The 27760-nt window shown below is 31.5% G+C and overlaps 1 protein-coding gene across 2 annotated transcripts in view; it reads left to right on the forward strand.

The window, feature by feature from the left end:
- LOC118195096 (uncharacterized) overlaps positions 1-27760 on the forward strand; it is a 95503-nt gene that overhangs the window by 39387 nt on the left and 28356 nt on the right. Inside the window, exons 5-10 of one of the 2 annotated variants that reach the window (XM_085827521.1) lie at positions 8139-8316; positions 17107-17197; positions 17511-17719; positions 18723-18787; positions 22575-22919; positions 25012-25126. In XM_085827521.1, coding sequence (XP_085683647.1) covers positions 8139-8316; positions 17107-17197; positions 17511-17719; positions 18723-18787; positions 22575-22919; positions 25012-25126 — 1003 coding nt within the window. The remainder of the gene's footprint in view (positions 1-8138; positions 8317-17106; positions 17198-17510; positions 17720-18722; positions 18788-22574; positions 22920-25011; positions 25127-27760) is intronic. The other variant, XM_085827522.1, reaches the window with a different exon arrangement.

Here is a 27760-nt window from a genome sequence, read left to right on the forward strand (position 1 = left end):
ATTATAATATTTATTAATAAACAGATGGAATATTTTTTTTGGGGGTAGGATAGAAGAATAGAATATTTGGTGTTTGGGTTTGCAGTCCAGTTTCTAATCCATAATTAATACCTTGTGTATGTGAAATATTTCTGTTTTGAGCATTAGAATGTTGATGCATCAAAAATCTCTAACAAATTATGTGAATCTAAATCAAGTTATATCTGCAATGGTGATTTTTCATTTGTTCGCATTCTTGCAAAATTCCTCCTATTATGCTGAATGCAAGGATTGTAACACAGAACTGGGTGTATGTCAGTGTTTTGAAATTTATATGAATTTTAGGATAAATGTTTGTTGTCAGTTGTATAATGTCAAAAATCACTAACAAAGACGTATATACTGAAAGGAAAAAAAAAAAAAAAAAAAATAAATAAATAAATAAATGTGGGGAAGAAACCTGAATTGTATGAAAATTTTAAAAGAATATATAGCATATACCACATATATACTCTGCAGAACATTATGAAACAACATATTAATCTTTCAAATGTTGCATGGATTTAGCCTTAGTAGTGAAAAATCCTCAGACCCTGGAGATATGCTCGCGAAAGAAACACCGGCCCCAGTGGTATGTGCGCGTTCGGGACTTTTGTCACGAAAGGAATAAGGAGGAGAAAAAAAAGGCCCAGTTTAGCATGGGTATTTTCTTACTATTTAAGAATGATCTTATAAAGAAAATAAATCTGTACAGAAATTTAACCCTGATATCATCAGTAGCAGTAGTGTTTATCACCTTAAGTGTGAAACTTAATGTTACAAGTACTGCTAGTGTTAAAAATGATTTCACTAATTTTGCCAGTATCAACTTAACCAAACTTGATTTTTATTAGCACTAAAACGAATGGGTGGTTGAATAAATGATTATATATGATGATATATGTATAAACCAAACAGAATCTCAGTGATGTAAATTGTTTGTAAACTAATGATTCCAATTCAGATTAAAAACTAACGAATTTTAAATTTTATTGGAAAAGTTTTCAGCCATGAATATTTTCATCATTTGAAATTCTAAAAGTGTTAAAAAAAGGAGCTAATATTAGTTAGTTTTTGTGCAAATAATTCTTGTAGGGAAAGGAAAATAAAAAAAAAAAAAAAAAATCAGTACTGTGGTGGAATTGTGAAAGTAAAGAAGTAACATAAGCTGTAAATGATGTATTCTTAAAACCCACTTCATTGGAAAGGGTGTTTCTGTAATCAATCACATGTGACCAACCAAGGTCATCAAGAATGGATACTTCTGCTTAAAGTCATACTGCACATATTATTAAAAAAAAAATCAAGAAAATTATCCAACTAGTTTTGTAGATCATTCATGTTTTAAAAGAGAGTGCAAGACTGTTGTAATAACTTCTGAAAATTTTAAGACAGTTTGAAACGTATATTTTAGGGTACAAAAGTTGAAATCTAATAGGAGGTATAATTGAAAAAAATTCAGCTGTTTTTGAAAAATCATAAGAAATCACTATCAGATAATCCGAATAAACTTTATTTAAGAGATTTTTTCCCCTTGCCATCTGATGACGAAAACGGCAAAATTCTTCAAAAACTTTTTCATGGAGTGAGGAAAAATTCACCACACACACACACACACACACACACACACACACACCAAAAAAAAAAAAAAAAAAAAAAAAAGTTAAGCCTCAAATTTTAAAAACACTTAAATTGAATTTTGTTGGGAAAAAGTCATTTTTAAGGAACACATTTTTGCCAACCACCACAACTTGTATGTCAAATTTCATGGCTTTGCTTTCCATGCAGTTAACGCACGTTCTCACAGATTCTTTATTAGAAAATAAAGAGTCTATGAGAATGATAGAAATTCATTGGATATTTTACAAAAGTATGTTTTCTGCATATTTCTCACCTTGCATCATTTCTCCTAGATCATTAAGCTTGCAATTTAAAATTTTTGATTTGCTCATCTGGTTTTTTCTCTACAAGAACAACCAACTTCTTGAATCTCTCAGGTTGGTATTCTTTGCACAAGGATTTCAAGAATATTCATTGAAACCTGAGTCTTCGTCAAGACCTCCTGAGTCTCCTTCCGTGAAAGTAAAAAGAGGATGTGAAACTTTGAGTGATACAAATTGTGCACCTAGGAACATTGATCATATCCCAATCTAGTGTACTAAATATTTATGAATGATAATAGTACATCATATTCCATACAATAACTGTTTTGTGGGAGTAAAATCAAAAGAGCATTTACAGAAGTAAAGGTTTAGTCTTCAGGATGCATTTCTGAAGAAGTATATAAGGCATTTTCATACCCCTGGTATAAGTACTTTTCCCTGGTATAAGTACCCCTGGTATAAGTACCCTGGTAATAAGTACTTTTCATTGTTATATTTCATTCCGAGATCTACATACTGTGTGTTACTGTGAGGTTTGATGATACAATACTTGTGTCTTTTTATCATTTTCAAGTACTGTTGTCATATCTGATTTGGTCTGTCTTTACAGAAATGTTGTTGTTAGTTAAAGTTAGTGAGCAAGTTTCCCCCTTTTTAGCAATATTATGCAAAGTAATTATAATTAAATTGCAACTGTTTAAGTATGCCACGTTGAATGATATCAAATCCATAACTTGATGATAATTTAGTGATGAAATATGCAAGTCTTATTACATATTAAAGGAAATAAAAATATTTATTAAAGAATTTTTCACAGATCCAAAATTGGGAAGTAGACAAAAATTGCTAGCAAAGTATTAAATTATGTAACTTTGTAAAAAGACAGGTGATAAAATGTAGTACTGTAAACGATGCTTGACTATAATATTAAATACAGTACAAAGTCCCAATGAAGCATTTAAGACGTTAAAGAAATCAAAATTTATAACAATAATAATAATTAATTAATAAAATAAAAATAAAAGGGCTCAGTATTTGTTTGCTTTATTATATATATCTTTTTTACAAGTTGTTGGATTTGCTTCATTTTTTTTGTGCTAATACATTCTCTCTTTTCTTGTTCCATTGTGAAGTCCATTGTTCAAGTCCTGTAATTTGCCACTTCTAGAATTCGTGCTAAATCATTTGAAATTTTTTTATTCTCAACAGTCTCTCTGTCACTTACTTCGTTATCGGGTAGTGATGTATATATGTATATGTCATACTACAGATTTTGTCATCCGTTAGTTGATTGATGGTTGAGCTCTGTTATCAGAGTGAAAAATTTAATATAAAAAGGGGGGAACGCATTGAATAAATATATGTTATTTGATAGTGCGGTTTTGTTTCCTGGGTACTAATTTTACGTTATATCTATTGCAGTTTAAGGGAAATTTTATAATGGTGAACTAATGCTGTTATCACATCTATAGACGCGCGCGCTTACCCGGGACAATTCCGAGAAACGAGATTCTAGTAGCACGGCTTTAAGCGGCAGGCTTCCGAGAAATGTTTCGTCTAGCTAGGAGGAACGTGTCCCGGCTACGAGCAACATTTTAAAACTTTTCCCAAAATGTTCTGGCTGGAGACGTGTTCCGCGAATGTTCAACCAATCAGACGAAAGGTCAGCTTCTGAAGGATCCCGGGTAACTTTCAATATGGCGATGGCTCTCACTGTGAAGTGATGGACGGTGAAAATAGAGGCCGATTTAACTATTGCTGTTTTGTTGTAATTCAACTGCCTGAGTCATTTTTTAAATGTGTATATATTCATTAAATATATAATCGTGGAAATTTCAGAGTTGACATTATTTTACGACGTTCTTGCATTTTGGATTTGTTTACAAATTGTTCGTAGCCAAAAGTTCGCCAAATTTGTCATATTTCGTGCTGATCATGTATTATAACACTGTTATATAATAGAATTTTATTTTTTAAATTTAAGTTGAATAAATTTTTAAAATCCGTTTGTATATGTGCGGCTTTTCTCCTAATTACTTATCTTTTAAATTGTTAACTGCATAATCAGTGACACATTTTAAACAGCATAAAAGATGCATAAAAAAGAAAAGCATAGCTTATGTAATAATGAGAATACTCATTAAATTTGTCTATTATTTTCATGTTATTAATGAAATACTTTTTGAATTATAAATACATTAGAAACTATACTTTTATTGGAAATGCTACATATTGAAACATTGAAAATTTATGGATTTATTATTAAGCATGATGAAAAACATTTGTATATACATTCATTAATATAAATCTTATTCATTACATTAATACTAATAAATATATATTAACAACTTCTAAAACATCTCATCTCTCTATCTGTATGTAAATATATGACTTATTAGATGTGTATATATATATGTATGTATGAATACAAAATGAACATTGCCAAGAAGTTTATTTGAAGTTACTTTTAATTCAGATAACGATTATGTAATTGGCAGCAACTATAGTTATCAGTTCTTTGCAAATTATTATGGGTATGTAATAATCAGTTGAAAAATAATTGATGAGTATTTGAGTACTAAAGAGTGTACACATTTTGTTATTGGGTTAATTCATAATTATATCATACGTATGATCTACGTAATAAAAACATGACTAATAAATAATAAGAAATGTAACAGCTGTGCATTTATAACATTTGATTACTTAAAACAGCGCTTAACTGATTATCACCTTCATGTCTGTTTACATAATGAATTGCACTTTCCAATTAAGTGCACGGGCCTACTAGTGGCCGAAGCGTCGTTGAACACTGGTAGTTCTGTCTCAGGTTAGAATGCCGCGAACGGGCTGGCTACATGACGTTTCCTTGGTTTGCCCCATTTGTAACTGGTATACGAGCCAGTTTTAAAAAATCTTCTACAAAGGGATCCCTCCTGTTGTTATCCCTCAAGGCTTTGCAGTAATCACATAAAACCAACTGAGCCCACCAGCGGCAGAGCGGTAAAGTCGCTGAACACTGGTAGTTCGGTCCGAGGTTCGAATCCCGCGAACGGGCTGGCTGCATGGACGCTTTCATGGTTTTCCCCATGTGTAACGGGTATACTAGCCAGTTTCCCTTAAAGTCCTCCCCGAAGGCATCCCTTCCCTTAGGCAGATAGCCCTAGTGTGCTTTGCTGTAATCTCAATAAATCAAACCATAAAACAAACTCATGATGTGAACACCTAATTTCTAGAGTTGGTATAATTAATGTGTTTTAGGTATATTACCGAGTGTTCTATGGGACAGTAAACAACTCGCACATGTTTGATTGCTCATGTATTCATATGCTTTATTTGATCTTCATTTTGCTGAATAGTATCTGCTGGCTGTGAGGAGGTAAATATCAGCCATATAGATTTCTGTCATTTGAATGGACAAAACAGTAATTATGAGCCATAAAGTCAGTCAGAAAATGCTTTCACCAGGTCACAAATTTTCCAGTGAGCCATCAAATATTCATTGAAATGCAGACAACAGAAAATACACATAAGCGATGTGTGATAAATAGACTTATCCAGCACATGTTTTTAAACTATTCTTAGAGTGTATACAGAATTTGGCTATTACTGATATAATTGATTGCTATAACCAGAAGTGTGTTTATCTGTTACATGAAGTGCCAGAGTGGAGATCAAAGTGATTAACTTGATAGCAATCACCTTTCTATTATCTTCCATTGCTAACAGTAAAGTTTAAAACGAAAAGCGTGTGAGCGATTCAAAACAACACGAAGAAGCGAATGTCACTTGAAAGGAAACGTCACTTTCGCCAATCTGAGCGATAACTGATTCTTGTTTGGCTTTCAGCCTGTTTGCCAAGTGAAGATGGTAACCCTATTTTGCCAAAGGCCGTTTCTCAGAACTGTTGCTACAAACGTTTTGTCCCGGCAACAAACAGCTAATGTGATAACGGCTTAACATTTCTTAAAGTTCAAAATCTCTGCATCCTAGAACTTTGTTTTTCATATGAACTCACTTCTTGTTCTGATCCATTATATAATAATGAAAAAAGGTAGATGTTGTGAGTATTTGTTCTATATGTTATGCAAATATGAGTCTTTCTCTTAGAATTGATTTTCCTTCAAAAGCTTTATATGAGAACATCATTCTCTAGCTTCTATCCTTCCAAGCTCTGTGTTGTAATTATCCAAGCAAAAATTTTCATAAGAAAAGCATGGGCTTAAGAGAAAGAGAGTTTGAATACTGGTTTATAATTTATGTTATCAAATGAACTTACTGTACAGAGAAGATGTTTGAAAATACAAAGAAATAATAAATGGTATTTTTCTGTTAATCATAATACAGGTTATTTCTCTTTGTGTTTTATTATGTAATTAATTCCCTTCATATTTTTCGATTTTAAAATATCTGTAGACATCATCTTTTGTATTACCTTGATATATTGAGAAAGAACTGTATTTTCTGTAATTTAACTTTTATGGTAAATTACAGAATTAAAATTTATGGGTATTAATGAGTATGAAAGCATTAAATTAATATTATAAATCAAGAAACATAAAAACGGGGGGGGGGGGAGTACTTTCATCGGTTAAAACAGTATTTTCCAAATGGTGTGTTACAAAATTTTTCAGTTCAGATATATATTTTATGCCAATCTTAAGAACTCTACTCAAAATCTTATAGTATATTTACCATGACACCATCAATTAAAAGGTTTAATTTTGAGAAAGCTTATACCATATTGTGAACATCTGCAAGAATGTTCTGTGGTGCTTTTTCTGCTCAGATGTTTGTTGTATTTATATACCACAGATCTATTAATTTGCTTTGAGACCAGGATGATCTCCCAGAAATGACATTTATTTATTAACTTTCAAGTTAATTCAAGGCAAGGAAATTTCTGATGAATCTGGGGGGGGGGAATACTAAAATATGTTTACTTTTGTTTCCCTCTGTTTATGGTATTTTATGATATTACTATATTATCATTGTCAATCACCATAAATCTGCTAAATTAACATAAATCTTACAAGTATGAGAAGAAAAAAACGAAGTTTGAACTAATTAGTGTCAGCTATGAAACTATATTTTTAGTTATTTAATTTTCTTCCTTGCAATCCGATACTGTAGTTATTTCATAAGCAGTTTTCATGCTGGTATTTCATTTCTTTATGGTGTTAATATAATTATATATATTTTTTTACATAGAAGAAAAGCATGAAGTATTTACTCTTTAACAGATTATGCTAATTAATTTTTTTAAAGATTCAAAATCTGTTGTAAGTGATTACTGTGTCAAAAGAAGTGTTTTTCAAGGGGCTTAATAGTCATTAGCTAGGTTATGATTCTATTCTTATTCTTTGTCACCATTGGAAATATTCTATCAGACATTGCTTTAAAATGAACTTAACTAATATTTGTAAATTAGTAAGCATTTTTTCTCCTCCAACATTTTTCATTTAAAAATTTTGTAATCAAAGATCCATGAATAAAAATCCATTGTTTTTAATAGATATCGTTCTATACCAAAATCTTCAAAGCTGATTTTTTTCAATAAGTTTTGGAAAATTCAAAGCAGATGGCTGCATAATATATAACTTCAGTCCGATATACCCATTTCAGGATTCAGCACTGCTAAACTTTTAAATACTGTGTCTTCAAAATTTAGTTTTTCCAAAATTTGAATAAAAACTCAACACAAGTAAATAAGTATTTGACCTTAAATTCTCTTAAATTTATTTCTAGATCATTGTCAACAAAAATTTAAGAAAGGTAGAAAAGAAGTAATTTTACTCCTCTTAGCTGATTAACAAAGTTGTATTTTCTAAGTAAATGTTTTACCACAGTAAGAAATGCAAAATTTGAAAGAGGTCTTCACAAGTACTTCGTTCCATGCATCAAAATTCCTTAGGATCTCTCAATAGATGGTTAGCAATTGAAAAACAAAAGTTTTATGCAATAAGTAGAATGTAGGAGTTAAGACGCTGCTAAAGGTTGAAAAAGATTAGGAGACATTGATTAAACAAATGTGAGTAAGATTTGGGAAAAAAAATTTCTCTGTATCATTATCGTTGCATTGTGAAATACTGATGAGTAACCATGGACAGTGATAACTACTTGAAATGAACTCCCATTCAATAGAATCATTTTTCTTATTGAAAACATTGTAGTACTTTTTACTATTGAAATTTTATTTATTTATTGTTTTTAATTAAATATTTCAACATTTTGTAGTTGCAATCTGATGACTGAACGCAACCCAAGTCCTCCAGCCTTTTGGGATCCATATCCTGAAAGCAGGCATCCGCAGCAGTTTTATCCTGTTCTTCAATTATCTAGTTGTCGATTTCATGGGACAAGCCAGCAGTCTATTCCTTTCCATGATGCACCGGAAACTGGAATTCGAGCTCTTGTAAGAATAATTTCTTAAATGATATTTATGTGCTGTATTTAAATCTATTAACATTTGTAATTTTTGGGAGTGTGTAACTTTAAAGTCTACTTAAGTATGTTTCAGTTGTAGTCTGATGAATCTGGATTTAAAAATTTTCTCCGTTTAATAATTCCTTTGCTCTTTCCCCCCTAATAAAAGTTAAGCATAAAATCATTGTTTAATAAATATTTTATCCAGGTTTATTATGAAATATTTCCATTTTTCAATTTTTATAGAGTATTTATTAAAAGCCAGTTAATAATCATCTTTGAGATGTATGAGAGTTGTGTTAAGAACAATCTCAGAATTATCCCAATTCGGAACACTGAATTAGAAAATCCAGTTTAAACTATCTTTCTCTTTGACAGAATTCACATGAGCAAGCAGATAATCTTGGAATCGCCACAGGCTTGTCACTTACATTTTCCAACCGGTAATAGAAAAATGAAAGTCATTCATCCCCTTTTGAAACTTGTTGCAGAATTTGAGTGTTAACAGACATAACATATTTCTAGTTTTCACAATAAAAGAGAAGCCAAAATTTAGTAATTAAAAGTGAATTTAAGAAATGACTCTGTCAATTTTGTTTTTGCTGAAAGTCACTTTTTAGTGCAAAAGAGCATTAGCCTGAATAGGCTATTAGTTTCAAAACAAGAATTTGCATCATCCACTGTAAACTACTGTCACTTTTCAAATCGTTACCATTTAATATTATTGCCCTGTATTATTTTTAAGTAATTGAATGATGAAGAATCTGCATGCATACATGTTCCTCATGTTGTGAAAAAATGATGGTACGTAAGGCCATCAAATTTTGAATAACTTAAATCCACCACTCAAACAGGCGCACCTTAAAGCCCGATTTTGAATTTTATACTTCATATTTTGTAAATATGAATTTTTGATTAACAAACACAACAATTTTAAAGTGAGCAGTGGCAATACTGTATGAAATTAAACAGTTTTATCTGCAGCACATGGGACTGTCTATCAGAAAAATTGCTGTTTTTAAATATTTTGTGATTTTGCTGCTGGATTTAATTTTATCTGGCGTAAGTCCAAAGAACATGATATTTAATGAATAAAATTCACACACAAAACGTAAATAATAAAAAGACCAAAAAAAGTTTTACACCCCATCTTATTAGGAAAATTGAACACCGTTATGATGAACTGAGAAAATACTGCAAAAAATAGAAAATTGTATGGCAACGCTTCATTTGATTTTTCATCAGGAATTCATAAATGTGATGATGTTATGACACAATAACGCTTTTTAGTGCAAGCTGCAAAAGCGCAATTTTGCGCTTTTGCAGCTGAGGATGATGGTTCGGTAAAAACCATCGAAACTAGGCCTGTGAAAATTTGAAAATGTAACGCTGTTTTTTGTAGTTTGACTTCTGAATTAGTGATGATGTTATGTCAAACTATAATTATTGGAGATGCTAAGGCAACAAGAATTAGCATAATATTCATAAATTTACATTACTAGTTTTGAAGGTTTAAATATAAAACCTTCAAAACTAGTCATGTAAATGAATGTCATGAATACATCAAAACTAGTATTGAATACATCAGGAATTCTAAATGTATAGTGAAACAAATGCGAAGAAAATGTTGCGTAGTAATAAAGCGAAAGACAAGAAGAAATGGATTAGCAGGGGTGAGTGCAACAGCAGAGTGGTAGACTGCGGGCTCAGCAAGAGCATAAAAAAACTTTAACAAATGCTTTTGAGGAACCATTAAAATCTAAACCCTTTCAAATTTTATTTTTCTTTATTAACCCGCGAGCACATGCACCGATCCGACGAACACGAGAACACGCGCCGGGTATGTCATACCCGAATAAAAAGTTTGTAATTAAAAATTTGCCGAATAAAATTAATCGGTTTTTAAAAGAAATTAAAATGTAAAACCAAGTTAATACTTCATTTTAGACAAAATATGAAAGAATAAGGAGAGGTAAAATTATTTACTTACAATTTTTTGAACGTTGTTTACAAAATGAGGTCATATGTTCCATACATATACTTTTGCTACAATTTTCACAAATGAATCTAGTCTTTCTATCTTTTTTCTTGGGGCACTCTGTACACCTCTTGTAAGTAATTTTAAGTTTTTTTTGGGGGGATGGGTGTTCATTGTTAACATGTTCATCGGTGGTCAGTGTTTGTCTAGAATCAGGAACTACAGATGCTCGTCGTCGTTCATTTTGAACACTTTCTATTACCTGCATCCCTAAGGCTTTGAGAAACGTACGCCTGGTACGGTATTCGTTGATGGTTCCTTTTTTGATAGTAGAATTATTCTTGCATTAATGGCAGCCACGTTTAACACTGAAAAGAAAATCACCATAGGCCACGTTCACATGGGATGATTTATAAACTCCTCATAAATACAGCAATCCAATTAAAGCTTTGATTTCCAACTCATTTGTTGCTTTCGCATCCCATTCACGAGTGAAATTTCCACGTACTGAATCGATATAAATATTTGTATTGTCGACTACATGTTTTAATATATCTTCATCGATAAGCAGTGACCAGGAATCTAAAGGTGTTGAGACGTCTTTACAATACTTCGTATTTCCCGGGAGTTTAGTTATAATATTTTTGGCGCCAATTCTAACATTAGTCCGGAATTTATTTTTGTTTCTTTTTACTCCATTTTTTCCAACATAAAACTCATTGCTACATTCCAAAGTTTCATTTTCTGTTTCTGTATCTGAATAACTATTCTCTATGGATGAATCATGATTACTATTATATTCTTCGTCATCAACATCTTCATCGTCTTCACTAAATGAATCCTCATCAGAAGAAACTGTTTCAAGAAGATTTCTCAATCTATTCATCTCTTCATCGTAAGGAATATACGGCGCCGTGCTTACAACTCAAGAAAAACCTATACTAAAAGCTTGAAAACGAGAAGTGCGAAGTGACTCACTGAGAAACGCGAGTACACGCGCGGGTATGACATGCCCGAACAACGCTGTTCCTAAAAAACCGTTGCACCTGTCACCTCAGGAATTTCCCCCATTTAAGTATGTGACCTTGAACTCAGCTACACCAAGTTTCGTACTTTTATGAAAGAATGGGTGAGAAATATAAAAAACAAAAAATGCACATGGGTATGACATACCCGTTGCGTGTGCTCGCGGGTTAAATTGTTGTCATCAGGGTAATAATTAAATTTATCTATATTAATATCAGTCTCAGTAAGATTTAACCTTACTACATCATTGTGCAAATTAATTGAAACAAATCAAAAAATTGAAAAAAACTAAGAAGAAATGCTATTTTAATTTATACAAAATCAAACATTTTTAGTACATAATATGATCCCCATGACTCTTTATTAACATTTGGACACAATTTGGCATGGATTCTACCAGTGTTTCACAGTCATTTATAATATTTGTGTCCTTGTAGCACATAGGATTAGCTTCTCCATAGTTGTGCAGTCCATATTTAATAGGCAATTTTTGCATATAGTCCTGAAATTCTCCATTGAGTTGATATCAGGAGAGTTTCCAGGTCATTCCATCGTCTCAATTTGGTTCTCAGAAATGAATATCTGATCATTTTGAACATATGGTACAGGGCTAAATCCTGCTAAAAATCCCTATTCCATTAGGGTATCATTTTTTCAACTCTGGAACAACCTTTTTGTACAGAATAGTAGTATATCGATAAGAATGCATTATGCTGTCAACAAGCTCAAAAAAAAAAAAAAAAAACCTCATTAACTAAAACAACCACAAAACATCTTCTTTTAATGGTGTTCAACAAATTGATTAATGTGGTAATCCCGAATTCTTTCGCCTGGCAATCTTCGCACGTGTTGAGTTCATTCACTTTAGAAGAAAAATTGACTGTCATTGCTAAATAGCACTTTTCTCCAATTTTTCAACTGTCCAATTTTTATGTTTTAACACCCATATGTAGCACTTTCTGTTCATTGGTAGATTAACAAACTGTTTCTTCATAGACCAATAGGTCTATGCGACTGGCTGCAAGAAGACTCCTCCGAACAGTAGATGAGCTAATATTTATTTCATGCTCTTTTAAATCTGTATTAAGTGCAGCACTAGTCTATTGATGGTATTTTTTACTTTTGTGTATGTAGAAAAGTTTTTTTTTTTTTTTTTTGACCATATTTTACTCTCTTCTTTGGAGATATGGATCCCTTCTTCTTCTTTTTTTTTTTAATCATATGACTCACAATTGCTATACTTACACCAACTATTTTCAAAATCTCTTTGTCAGGCTTTAACAGGAGAGAGTAACAATCTTTGTACGCTTTTGTGGCGTCTCATCCGTCTCTGACAACAGTGAATTCTTTAACTGATGTGATCATAGCTGAAGCTTTGATCTGCGGAAGTCAGAATCCCTCTGATTGGTGGAAATTGTTGCTAGGCAAAGAATTTATTCATCCCACCCATATTTTAAAAATATTTTAGTATGATTGTTGAAGAATGATAGGAATAATTTTAAAATTCACAAAAAAATAGTTTGCTTCAATTAGTTTATTTGCACAAGGGTGTATACCAGTATTTTTATGGTTTCTTAGGAAACAGAATCTGGTTTTATCAATTATATTGTTTTAAACAGTATCAGTTATATTGTTTTTAAAAATTTGTTATGCACTGGGATATGCCTTTTTTATTGAAAGAATAATTCATGTCCTGGTTTGTGCCGACGCAATAATAATATATTTTTTTTAACTTTAAATGTTGTCATGGTGAGAAGGGCATCATATACATTGTGAAACTGTTTTTTTATTACAATACTTAAAATGAAATTTTAATAGCTAAATCATTGGCTGTACAAAAAAAAAAAAAAAAAAAAAAAAAAAAAAAAAAGAGAGAGAGAGAGAGAGAGGGAAAAGGAAAAGCATCCGCTCGTAAGAATTATAATAAGAGTCCGAATATAATACAGTACAAAGTCCCAGATCTGGACTCGTCAGGATTTCCGCGATTCCGGATTTGGGATTTTTCTGTATATTAGATCATCAGTTTAAATCTAGTAAGATGGCATGTAGAAATAATAAAATTAAAAATATGAAATGATTTATGAAATAATGAAGCATTTATGATGTAAAGGGTATCAAAATTTACCAAAAAAAAGCTTAATATTTATCTTTTTTACTATATTAAACATTTTTTTTCAAGTTGCTTCATTTTTTGTGCTAATACTTTCTCTTTAATTCTATAGACAGACATAATTTCTTATTGACTTACAAAGTTCCATTGTTGAAGTCCTGTAATTGCTGTGTCTAGAATTCCGACTAACTTGTGAATCAAAATTTTTTCGTCTGTCTGTAGCAGTATTTTCTGGATCTAGAATTATACTACAGATTTCGCCATCTGGTAATTGATTGATGATTGAGGAGCACTGTCATCACAGTTGAAAACTTCTTTTATAGCCTCTTCATTTATTACTGCTTCTCCACATTTCTTTGCAAAATCCACTGATTGGAAAATTTCACCTTTGGTGTGCGATATCCGAAAACCTTCAGGAAAACTTTCAGATTTGTGGCTATCGTCATAAAATTTAGCTATTATTCACTATACATATTTGGCTATGTATTATGAGATTGGCGACTAAAGGCAAGTTGTTCTACTAAATTTTATCTTGCTTCTATCTCCCACTGAGATAATTAAGCCTGAATTGTATTAGTTATTTATTATACTTATGCCTATTTCTTACACATGTTTCTGAGTCCTGAATAAATAAATTCCCATATATACTTAAGGCTTATTGAGGGCTGGCACCTGATGCAGTCTCTGCAGGTCCTAAATTCTCCTACCAAGCATCTTCCTTTGTCTTCCCTAAATTCTGCTGTCCAGTTCGGCCATATGAACTCTGGCGCTGGTTCTTGGTTTATGTGAATAACAAATCAGTTATTCTTAATTCAAATAGCACTGCATGTATTCTTTTGGCCTATGAGTATCATTAACAAAATCTACTTTTAGCATATAGAAAGAAATTTTTGTTAAATTTTTCCTGTCAACATTTCTTAGTTCATTTAACTTAAATCTGTAATCATTGCCAAGCATAATGTCAACATAAAAGATTACCATGCTGTTTCTCAATTACTAATATAAAAAAGATTTTTTGGGTATCGCTCCATGAGTCATTACTCAAGTTGTCATGTGTTGATAAACGTGGTGATGAAAGCAAAATATGATAAATAATGATTTGCCAGGTTTGGCTTAAAAGGTATAAAATATTAGTAGGTGTATCGACGATGTATCTGTAGAATGTTTCGGTTTGAGATGTATGATCGACATCTACAGAGCCAAATTATTGATCATACAAATTTATGCTAAAATGATTGTTTCTTCAATAATGAGGTATTTTATTTAGTGCCAAAGTGAAATTAAGAATCGGTACTCTCCACATGTTTTGTTATGCACGGGGAGGGTTGGAATCAAATGCTCATGTATGCAGCACACACACAAATAATAATAATAATAAAATAAAAAAGTTGGTAGTGGCCTTTGAGGACTGGATATTGGACGTCCGGATCTCGGACTTTGAACTGTATTAGTGATGCTAAGGCAACAAGAATTAGCATAATATTCATAAATTTACAGGACTAGTTTTAAAGGTTTTATCAAACTTTCTTTAGCTGCAGAAGTAGAAATAATAAAAGAGAAGCATGTGCTAAGGCAATAACAATGAGAGGAAAAAAAATCAACTACCGACACCATCTATAGATGAAAAATGAGAAAAACTCTGAAATGGTTTTCTTAAAAGTTAAGGATGAAGATGGATTAGAATTGCGATACTTAACTAGATCTGAAAGATTTTTATGAATGTGAAGTACATCTAGAAAACCTAATTTGCCAATGCTAGATGTTTTTTAAATAATTTTGCCTAGGGGGTAAAGAAAGAAAAAGAAATGGAAAATGTGATTTTCTCACTAACAGTGTTGGGGAACAGAGGATTTATATGTTTTTTTTTTTTTTTCGTAATATATGCCTCATGTTCCATAAGCGTGAAATTTTAAAGTTCTGTTAGTTTGGCCAATGTAAATTAAAGTACCCTTGGCAATCCTGTATATAACCCAGTCGTTGATATCTAGAAAGGGGTCTTCAGGTGTGAAACTGCGAATTTTATGGGTTGGGGAGAAAAAAAAAAAAAAAGAGAGAGTCAAAAATTGAATTTCAAATAAAATACATTCAATTTTAAAGCTGTATTGTTTGCCATATGCAAGGGCACATGAACTTTTAATCCAGACTTCGTGCACTGGCAGGACTTTCTCAAAACTGCTTAAAGATTATTTCTATTCATCTTGTCCATCAGTTTCCGAGACACCATCATGTCTACAAATTTTGTTGTCTGAGAGTAATATTTTATATCAGGAGTAAAAATAAGGCACCTCCCTCAAGGTGTAATAAAACACAAATACTAGTAAATTAAGAACTGGCATTTTACATACTTTGATATCACCAGCTACCTACCAAATGTATCTCCTTGTTGTTCTCTTTAGCTATTTTGTAACAGAATTCTCTATCACTTCTGAAATGTTTCCACAATTTCTTACGTTGCTGGAAAATTCTACAAGCACATATTTTAAGATTACGTTTAAGGCAAAAGATATCCTGATTTGTTTATAAAAACCCATGGAGCATTAGAAAAAGAATACATATGATAATGGTGACATTGTTTGACTGATGGATTATAATGAGCATGGTTTCCAGAGTTTGACAGCTTTTCTAAGGTGGTTGCTACAGTTACAAATACTACAATTACATTGCAATTCAATTATTATTTCAAGTATGTACGTTATAATTAATTTATGCTCAACTGTATTTTGGATTTTGCATTGTATGTGTTTGTATGTATATATATATATAAGTAGAAAGTAGTAAATTAAAAAAGTTGTGAGATGTATTCAGTCAAAAATTGCACGTTGAGCTGCTAACTTTAAAGATTGAAAAGAAAAGGAAAGTTAAAAATTAGCTAAAGCCTTAAAGTATATTTGATGCAGCCAAGTTTACATGTAACGCTAAGTTATAACAATTACATTAAACGAAAGCAGTTAAATTTTACGTGAAATAACCTACTGAAAATACTACACAATTTTATAAAACCTATTCAATAAAATCAAAATTGGTTCATTAAAAAACCTACTGAAAATACTAAAAAATTTCTTAAAACCTATGCAACAAAATCAGGAACACTGATGAGACTTAAAAATGCACTTATACTGATGATATAATACTTGATACTTAGAATGTAGAATTCGTTATGACTGAGAAACTTGGCAGCCGAGGCAGTTTTAATTCTACTTTAAGTTCACATTTATTGCCACAATTCACTTGGCCTTCTATCATGCCTATTCAAGAATATTTACATTTTTTAATACTATTGCGATAGGAAGAGAGCATAGCGGTGTCCAAGCAGCACAGAGGGTGAAGCTAAAAGTACACATTTATCCAATATGGCAGTCTGTTAAGAGAAAGGTTTCAGTTCTCAGAGTTTAGGTTACCAATTAACTGTTATCAGCATTATGCAAGCTTTGTGGCACTGATTAATCTAGAAATAGTGCAGTCCAGAAATGTTATTATTTTTAGAATAAAGAGGAAATAACTGAATTAAAAATGAGGAATTAAGAGGCTATTATTAAATTAAATTATAAAGTTGATTTACATATTTTTATCTCATATATATATATATATAGAGAGAGAGAGAGAGATGTGAATGTATGTGTTTCTTCTGTAAATTGTGAACTTGATTTTTTCCTCTTATCTTTTAGGGCACAGGTCCTGTTCCTGACCCCTGCCTTACCTATGGTAGTTGCATGCCTCGAGCTCGTTGCATACATTCTCATCACACACTTTATCCAAGTAAATATTGCTATCTATAAAATTTTTTAATTATTTTCTGCTTTATTTATATGCCTTCTGAGTTCTTGAACTTGGAAAGTGTCAGAGATATATTTTGAGTACATCTCCCATAGATAGAAGCAAGCTCAGGAAATGAGCATGCAAAATTTTAATTATATGGATTTATGTGAAGCTAAAAAATTTATAGTTTATTTCATTATTAAAAAATAATTTATTTCATGCATTGGAACAATTATACATGAGAATCATTTATTTTCATAATAGTACTTTTTTTGTGTGTGTGAAAAGATTTATATATACTTTATATTACTAGCAGCATCAAGTCCACACTTCAGTTATGTGCCTGCCAGTGTACATACTCCTGCTCACCACCATCCAGCTTTGAATAGCGCACCCCCATATGGCCAACTTTATAATTCTGTTACTGTCTCCACCCCATCCAGCCATCATGATCCAGCAGCAATACATGCACATCCATCAAGTTTGGTTCGAATGAATCCTACACATTCTAGGATTTGGCAGGTAATAATTTCTTGGCAATAATTATTAATTTTATGAGAGCATGTATTTTCTTTCAGTTTCACCTTTTTTAAATAAATCAAATGATATCAATAATATTATTTATAATATGCACAGTGCTTTTTAACTTGGAGGTTCTTTCACTTTGGATCCATAAATTAGAAGCATCAGCAAGTACTAATAAGTATTACTCATCATTCTCGTAAGCTGTAGAATGAAAAAAATATATTTGATATTTTTGAACTTGAAAAATCTGATTGTATACGTGTTTGCCTTCCATATTCTGTAAAGTGTGTAGCTTTAAAAAGAATGCATGTATGTATTTGGGTAAATAAAATGCATGTAAAGCTTATTAAATTGTGCTGTTTTACTTACATGCACTAAAAAGTTTAACTATTAGGTATAAAATTAATAAAAACTTTTGAATAATGGACATTATGTTAGGAAACTGTAAAGGAAGATATACAAAAAAATGGAGGATACATGTCTGAATTTATAAAGCAAATGTAAATAATTTATCTGTATTGAGTCAAAGTCTTTAAGATGTGTTTTGATTTATTATTATTTGATGTTATCATCAGAATAAACATCCTGCTGGGTTGTTTTTTATTGGGGAGAATTTGAATCTTTCGCCTGTATGAAAGGTAAAATTATTCTGAAAAGCTATAGTAAAATTGGCTAATAAGCACCTATATTTACTAATTAATTTCTAATAAATTAAAGCTTTGCTGAATATATAGGAAAAATTACAATGAAATTTTAATCTTAATTGTGTTCATATTAGAATAAGTGTCTAGAAATAAGAAAGTGTGAGTAATAGTTCTTATAATGCTGGGTGTATTTTTTCTAACCGCTTTTAAAATTAAATGTATTTTTGTCTAACTTTGATAGTTGTTTGTGTGAAGCGAATGAAAAATTTAATGATATTTGTTGTGAGAAAAATAGTGTATGGTAATTAAAAATTATTTATGTAAATTTCCTCATGCAAGTGGAATCTTTTTTTTAGTCTCAACAGCGTATGCAAGAAGTCAATAGGAGAAGGTATTATCAGCACAGCGTGCTTATGCAAAGGTAAGCTCGTTACACATTGTAATGCAGTTTAAGGTATTGAATTAAATTTATGATATTCGAGAAATGTAATAATGTATTGATATGTACTTTTTGTGTAAAAATTTAAAAGCGTATGTAAAGGTAGAGTACTTTTAAATTATCTGCATTGCCACAAAATGTTGCTCATGAATTGGTGATTTTTTTGAATTATCAAAAACAATTTGTTTGGCTGTCTTTATGGCTACTAGGTCTAGTTAGTTCTGTTCATAAATAATAATAGTTATAATAAAAATTTATAAGAAAGATATCAATCAAGGAATTTTATGAGAGGGTTTGGGGAAAAGAAAAGTGTACATACAGATGTGTATGCTTTTACATCTGGTAATACTATTCAGCCATAATGACTGTTAAATATAAAGCATATAAATTCACTATACTCAGATATCAAGCATGGGTTGATTTCTGTCACATGTATACTGGAAAATGTGCTAAAACATGACCGTTCAACAGATGTTGAAATTGGGGTGTAGATAGTCAGAAAGTAAAAAAAGTAAATTAATGAAAGAGAAAACCTCAAAATAAAAATGGGTGCTTTCTGATTGTCTGCATCCACATTGAAAAGTCACTAACTTGTTACCAGCTTTGGAGGAAAGCATTTGACTTGCATCTGTTTAAACATTGCATTGAGTGCTGTCTATTATTTATTGTCTATTATTTATGCTGTCATTTAGAAACAGCTTTGCAGCATGTGGATTTTTATATTCTGAATTACTGGGCTAAAAATTACAACTCTTTCATTTTTATCAATATATAATTAAATATTCTGAGTTTCATGTTTATGACTAATTTTACTTTGTAATTTTCTGACACTTTTATGCTGAAGAAAATGTATGTACCAAAGTACTTTTAAATATGATGAAAATATAATTAATAATTAATGTACAAACTGCAGTATGATTAAATTTAATTATGTATCATTTATTGATGTATATTAATATATTTTACCTCAGAATCACATTGTAAATAAATTCATTATAAAGTAATTTTGTCATTTTGCAATGGCTTCATCTCGCAATTCAAAAACCTGCCCGAAATTCACAGGTTTTCGTGTTTCTGGTTGGTGGCTATGGTATGGTGGGTGATTCAAAGTAATAAAGTGAAAATTCAGTAATTTTAAAATTACAGACAGTAGTACAATGCAGTTTTTACTGAAATGCATAGAAATTGTTTAAATTTTTTTTTTTTTTTTTTTTTTTTTTTTAAGTAATGTAAGATTTTATTGCCAGAATAATACTGTTTTTAACTGGCAGGGTGTTTCAATTGTGTCAGAAGTTGGTGCAGTGATGCAGCACAGTTCACAATGCAACTAAGATTACAAATGTTTAGTGTCATGGCCATCAAACTTGGCATGACACTCTGCACGATATTGAAGAGGTTGTAATTATATTTGTAATTTCTAATTCTTATGTCATCAGTCCAATGGACAGCTAGTCCACATTGTTTTCTAGCTTATTTTATCATTGAAACGCCTAGTTTTTAAATTCATGATATCTCTCAAAAGTGATTAGTTGTAATTACTGTATGTGTTTGATTTTGTAAGAATACATCTTTAAGATCTCACAAAAATGTAATTATTCTGAATAAAAAAAAAAGTCCCATGTCTTTTCTGGAAATTTCTGTCAAAACCACATTGTACTACTATCTACATTTTGAATTATTAGCCCTAAGGGACAGTTTGCCCAGAAGGGCTCTTAATTTCATTTTGGCATTTTGCATTGGTTTACTATAAACATTGTTTCGCTTTTCAAATTGTTGCCACCAAATATTGAAGCTCTGCAATTTTATGTAAAGAAATTAAATAATAAAGAATCTCCATGAATGTATGCATGTTTCTCACACTGTAAAAAGAAACAGTGTACTTAGAGACATCATATTTTGAATAATGCAGTTATCCATTCAAATATGGATATCTGGAAGCCCACATTTGGAATCTAGAATTTCTTTTATTAACTGTTTCATATTTTGTAAAACTTTAATGAATTTTTGATTAACAAACTCAACGATTTCAAAACATTCCATTAACATTAACATCCCATGTGTCTTCAAGCACGGATGTTTTATGTGCAAGTTTTTTTTTTTTTTTTTTTTTTTTGTGATATTGCTGTTGAATTCAATTTTATGATTTAAGTGCAAAGAATGTGATTTTAATAAATAAAGGTAATGCACAGAATGTTAAAAAATGACCTTTGGGAGTAATTTAAAATTTGAAAGCTTTCATATTATTTTATTGCATTTATTTATTTAGTACTTTTGAATCATCCAGTGTCTGTGCGTATTTACACATACGCACTTTGAGTTCTTTTCTTTCTTTCATAAAATTCATTTAGCTAAAAACAGCAATTCACTAGTTAAATAACTATTTATATTTTCTAAAACTAATGTCTATGTTTCTCTTCCCTAAAACTAATGACTAAATTAGCCTTTTATAAAATCAAATATAGAGATTTGAAATGTTTTTATTAAATGAATAAAATAAAATTTTCACTTTAAAATTCAGAAAGATGAGTAGCTGGATTCTGGGAGTATTGCAAGATAACTTTCAGCAAACAATTATATCTTTTTTATTCAAACATGCCGTTTCATAATTATAAAATGCAACTGAATATTAAGTTTGAAGTTTTTTGCAATTCTTATCATCCATCTCCACTTCTGTGATTAGAGGTCACATTGATTGTTATGTTAATGTACATATAGATAGATAGATGTAACTGCTAATCGCTTCGAAGTTTTTGACGTCTTTCAATTTTAGTTTTTAAAAGCATATGAGTGATTATAAAAATTATCACTTGATAGCAAAGATCTATATTGCTGTGATGTACTTTGCGGTATAGCATGCAAAGTATAATTTATAAATAGTTTAAAAATTGGAGCCGCGAGATCTTTTTGAAGAAAATTAAGTAATATTTTGTGGGTGTTAGCAATAAATCTAAATTAGAAGAATGATTAAATAAGACTAAAAAAAATTGGGAGATAAATTATAATTTTTTGCTAATATTAGTTTATGATATCTGTAAGATTTGTTCTTTTAAATATGTTTAGATATTACTATAGATATCTTAATTCCCCCATGCTAATGTCAGTTAAAAAATAATGCTCTTAATTTTATTTAAACAAAAAGTGAAAGGAGCAGAAAAAAAGAACTTTCAAGTAAATAAAAAATTAACTTATCAATAAAAATGACTGTTAATTTTGAATTATATGCTTTGACATTCACTTTGGCGCATTAAGCTCTGTTACATATCTTAGTTTTTAATGATTTCTAATGGACATCAAAAATTTTCTGATTGGTACAATTAAGCATAATGTACATGTTATCTAGGAAATGAATAAATATGCCTATTAAAATGATCATCATATTGTACATTCAAATTATGTGCAATTAAACAGTGTTATGTTCCTGTAACATTGCTGAGACTGCATTTAGCAGATATCATTTTCCATGTGAAGCATGTGACAAGTGTTAATATAATATTAGATAAATAGGCTGATTTTAAAGTTTATTATTGTATGACAAATTCGTAATTAATTCTTAGTTCAAAAAGTATTTTTAAAACTGCTGAATTTTTCTCTTAATTTATTGTTATATTAAACCTACTTGAAGATTATAGTAGTTGACTCGAAGTTGTACTAGTATATACACAGGTATATATGAAAATGTAAAAATTAAATAAATGTCCCCCGAGTAATTTTTAATTTCAGGTTTCTATAGTTTAATAAAGTTTAATTTTAGTTTCTTTTGTTTTTGTAGGCAACAGGAATTAACCCTGCAATTAATGGAAAGCCAAGCACATGCTACTCCTGCACCTGCATTTTACCTCTGTCCTGACACGACACAAAATATCAGTGCTACTGCTAGTGCGGCTCCTGTAACTACTAGCCAACCAGCTGCGCATTACATGCACACTTCCTTGCTGGTACCTCCGGCCAATCCAGCTAGCAATCCTGCAGGCCCATCTGGTCTAAGTGTGTTGCCTTCAGTGATACCACCACAGCCATCTCTGCCTACCTCAGTGCCCAGCCAATCAGTCTCCTGTGCTGCAGAAGCTGATGCTATTGCAATGCAAGCTGAAGCTTTGGTATCTGGAACAAATACGTAAGTATCTTGTAATATGGCATAAAATTTAGAAGTTTTATTTCCTCCCCTGCCCAGCAAATAAAAAGGATATCTAAAAACTTGGAATAGCTCTAAGGCATTTTGTAATGTACTTTAAAAATTCATTTTTTGAAATTTATTGAATCAGTTCTCTGATAGGTATTGTCTACCAAATATATCTGACAGTAGTGTTGATAATAATAATACCCGTGCATATATAAATAATAGTAACACAATGAAGATGTTTGCACCTCTAAGCATATGTTACTGATTGATTGCAACTGAGATTCTGTGGCATTTATTTAAAAAATTAATAATAATAATAAATACATAATATAAGAATTAATAACAGTACCCTCGAATGAATTACCTTCAATGCCTTTGATTTAACAATAATTTTAGGATGTGACTACTGTAGCCACTGCTTGTAGCTGGTATATATAGCATTTCACATTCTTGAATACTGTTTCACAGTGTCAAATAAGTGCCATTGAAATTGTTAATGTGCCTTCAAATCTCTGGCAGATTGGTTTATGATATCCTAGTATAATGGATTTCAAGTTTAACAGATCGTAGATTGATGGTTAAATTTAACTCGCAAAAATTTTGATTGAATATTAACCAGGGGTTGGCAGAAGTCAGCCGGTGGGCAAGTTTATAAATTCTAACATAATTCTCAAAAGTCTAATTTCTTGAATTTGGGCCCATTAGCAGCCAAGTGGTAACGTTGATCCCAATGAACAGGGTTGCTGCATGAGCACTTTCTTGGTTTTCTAGTCCATTTTGCTGTGAATTTCAGCTAGTTTCCAATAGGAGGTGATCCACAAAGCAGGTAGCTTCTTCAAGCTTTGTTGTAATCAAATAAACCTGAAGCAATCATATGTTTCAACATCTTCTAAAAAGAAGTGTTGCATTCAACATCTGTGTTGGGGATAAGACAATTTGTGCCATTTCATAAATGTCAGAAAATTGTTTATTTTTGTATTACCGTATATACTCGCGTATACGTCGATACCGCGTATAAGTCGACCCCCCACTTCCGAAATCGATCGAGAAACTTTGGAAAATATTTTTTAAATACTACATTTATTCAAAATCATCTGAGGGAAAAAAAAAAAGTAAATATACGATAAAAAATACCTTGGTAAATAAACAAAATCAAAATCCTTCAATGTCCGATTCATGGTCAGATTCACCAAACATTTCATAGAACTCTTCTGTCGTCATCGGCTCGTTATCATACATATTTTTAGTCTCGAACTCTGTATTGTTACAATCACTACTAGAGCCTTCGTCGTCATTTTCACTTTCAAAAACAGCATCATCTTCCGTGCCGTATAGTTTGTTGCTAATACAACATTTTTTAAATGATTTGATAATCATTTCAGAGGGTATTTCGTTCCAAGCATCTTTAACCCACTGAGCAATTAATGTAATATCGGGCTTTTTAATGTTGCCTCCCTTTGTAAATGTTGGTCAACCGGAACTAATCCACTCTGCCCAATATTTTCTAACATTTACTTTGAAGGGCTTATTAAGGCAGACATCTAGGGGTTGAATGACGGATGTCAATCCTCCCGGAATTACGGCCACAGTCGTTTTTAGGTGTTTTGTCACTTCTTCAGAAAAGTGTCCATTGAAAGAATCGTATGCTAAAAGAGAAGGTTTTTTGAAAGCTATGTGATTAGTTCGTCACATAATTTAAGTCATGAAATTACTTCAAGTAAGGGACTTATTTGATAAGTCGTCCAATTTGAGTGCAGGAAGAAAACAACTGCATTATATAAAGAAATTTTTGAATTTCCGATTCTTTTAATTTTTTATGGCCCCGCGTATAAGTCGACCCCCCACTTTGAAGTCTTTTTTTTGTCCAAAATATCTCGACTTATACGCACGCGGGTATATACGGTAAATGTTTGAACACTGTAAACTTTATAGAATAAATAGTCAGGTGTGAAATGAAATGATATATTATATTTATATATTTTGTGTAAATTTTATACAATTAAATATTTCTGTTTTAAATATTTTAATAATTCTTTGAAATGAAAATAGAACAAGTAAAAGCAATTTAAATTTTATTCTTATGCAGCGAAGCAGGACACATTCACCACCATCATATACATCAACATCATTATCATCATCCGCCTCCTCCAAGATTGCATCATTTTAGTGTGCCATCTGTTATTGGTCTTCCAACAGGAATGGTGAGATTTTTCAATTATTTTCAGTGCTACCATTATTAAAATGAGTTATATATTGATTCATGTAATACACGATGCAGTTCAATTCTCTTTCATACATCTATTGAGGCAAAGTTGAATTTTTCTGCCAATGTTGCCAAATCATGTAATTTTTTTATAAATTTGCTGCTTTTGACAAACCTATGGGTATTAAGATTTATGTCTTAAGTGATTTTTGTGAATTTTCTGCTTTTCCCTCGTATTCTTCTGCTGCTTTATGCTATTTAAAAAATTTTTATTGTATCATAAAATTGTACATGTTTAAATAATGTATCAATGAAAATTAAGTTATGAAAAATGTAAAAATTATTTAAACTTAACTAAAATTGCCACTTGGAACATGAGTGTATTTAGACTCAGTTTTCAGTCCTAGATAGTGTTTTTTTTTCCATGTGTTTGCTTAATTTCATTTGAATATTTTAATGATCTGTGAGTAGGCTTTCAGAATTACAGTATATTTGCTGTCTTAACTAAAATGGGAATTTTGAGTCCCCCCCTCAAAAAAAAAACCCTAGGACTGCCTTTCAGTATACTTGATTTAACATATTCATGCTTGATGATTGGCTAAAAGGGATGAAAACAGCCAAGGCAAAAGCTTATTGCAAGCTGTGTAAATATTTACACATAAAACTAATTTAATGAAGCACAATACTTTTTTAAAGCATAAGCAAAATTTGTACCTAATCCTATCTTAGAACAATTTAAAATTGTATTTCAAATTGTGAACAGCATAAATCACTTTGAGAAGGCGAAATGCACAGCATCTGTAAAGAAAATCACTTCATCTCAATTGCTGAAAGAACAAATAACATAAGTTGTCTTTTTCTCTTAATACAAGATGACGAAATTTTGTTAATGGTGTAGTATGCAATCAACTGCTTCTAGTTATTTGCCTTTGACATGTGCCATTAAAATTCATTTATTGTTTTAATTTTTTTCTTGTCATTTTATTGCAAGTTCAAATATGAAAACTATTAATTTTTTTTTTTTATTTTATGAAGCCATTATTATTGAATTATCAAGTTGTTGAAATTTTAATTTAAGGGCTGTTACACAGGTGTTTCTAAATGAATATCAGGGTTTTAACGCTTTGTAGTATTTATTACGTAAAATTTAAAATCGTAACTAATACATGAAATGAAAGAGTGACTCAGCTGTTCTCTTTGTTGGTATGTGAATCGTAACTAATAAACGAAATGAAAGAGCAACTCAACCGTTCTGTTTGTTGGTACGTGCATGCTCCAAAAAGTGCTAGTAGCAAAAATGGCGACTAGTGAACAGAAAGCTTTTTGTGTTCTACAATTTGCAAAGACCGAATCTGTAGTTGCTATGCAAATGTGCATTCCAGATTAAGTTCAGATGTGACTCGCCAAGTAGATGATATCATCAGTTTGAAAATACAGGCTGCCTTTGCAGAGGGAAGAGTATGGGATGACCAAGGGTTAGTGAGGAGAGTGATAAGCGAGTGAGAGAGTCTAAAAGCGCATAGCCCAAAGAAATCAGTTCGGAAGGCTAGTCGTAAATTAGCAATTCCAGTGACGACTGTTTAGAAAGTTTTATGGAAACTCTAGGCTAGTCGTAAATTAGCAATTCCAGTGACGACTGTTTAGAAAGTTTTATGGAAACTCTTACAACTATGCCCTTATCGTTTTCAGTTAGTACAGAAGCTTATACACCATGGTTTATGTGCCAACTTTACACATGAAATGTTGTTGCACGAGGATTTTCTGGATCGTGTTGTTTTCAGTGATGAATCGACATTTCACCTCAGTGGACGTGTGAACACTCATAATGTGCGTATCTGTGGCTCAGAAAATCCTCATGAGATGGTACAGTTGCAACAAGACTCCCCTAAATTGAACGTCTTTTTGTGCCATATCTCAGTGGAAAGTGTATGGGCCTTTTTTCTTTGGAGAAGCAGCTGTAACTGTACCTCCTATCTTGATGCTGTTCAACTATGGCTATTTTCCCAAATGGTGGAAGACTAACCAAATAACTTCATTTGGCAGCAAGATGGTGCAACGCCTCACTGGCATAATGACATATGCGGTTTGTTGAACATCATTGTACCTGACCCCTGGATTGGCTGCAAAGGGCCCAATGACAGAGCTTGTTTCACATGACCTCCACACTCACCCAATCTGACGCCATGTGATTTCTACCTGTAGGGGTTCATAAAAGCTTGTGTGCCTCCACTACCAGCTGACCTACTTGACCTAAGGCAGCTGTTGCAACAGTTACACCACGAACACTAATTAACGTTTGGCAAGAACTGGGCTATCATATTGATGTGTGCCATGTTGCAAAAGATGCTCACATTAAACGCTTGTAAGCTTTTAGGTATAACTGTTTGAGTTGCTCTTTCATTTTATGTATCAATTAAAATTTTAAAATTTATGTAATAAATAATACAAAATGTTAAAACCCCGATATTCATTTAGAAACACCCTGTACTAATTACAGTACAAAGTCTGTAATCCGGAATGATCTATAATCTGGACCTCAAAGCTACAAACTTTATGTGCATGCGTTAGGCGTTTAATGTATAACGGACGGTTAAGGCTAGGCTAAAATTATCTAAAGCATTTCAGTCAATGT

Source organism: Stegodyphus dumicola, chromosome 12 (genome assembly GCF_044657685.1).
Source record: "Stegodyphus dumicola isolate Sdum_Otavi_A_Nest chromosome 12, ASM4465768v1".
Taxonomy (NCBI): Eukaryota; Metazoa; Arthropoda; class Arachnida; order Araneae; family Eresidae; genus Stegodyphus; species Stegodyphus dumicola.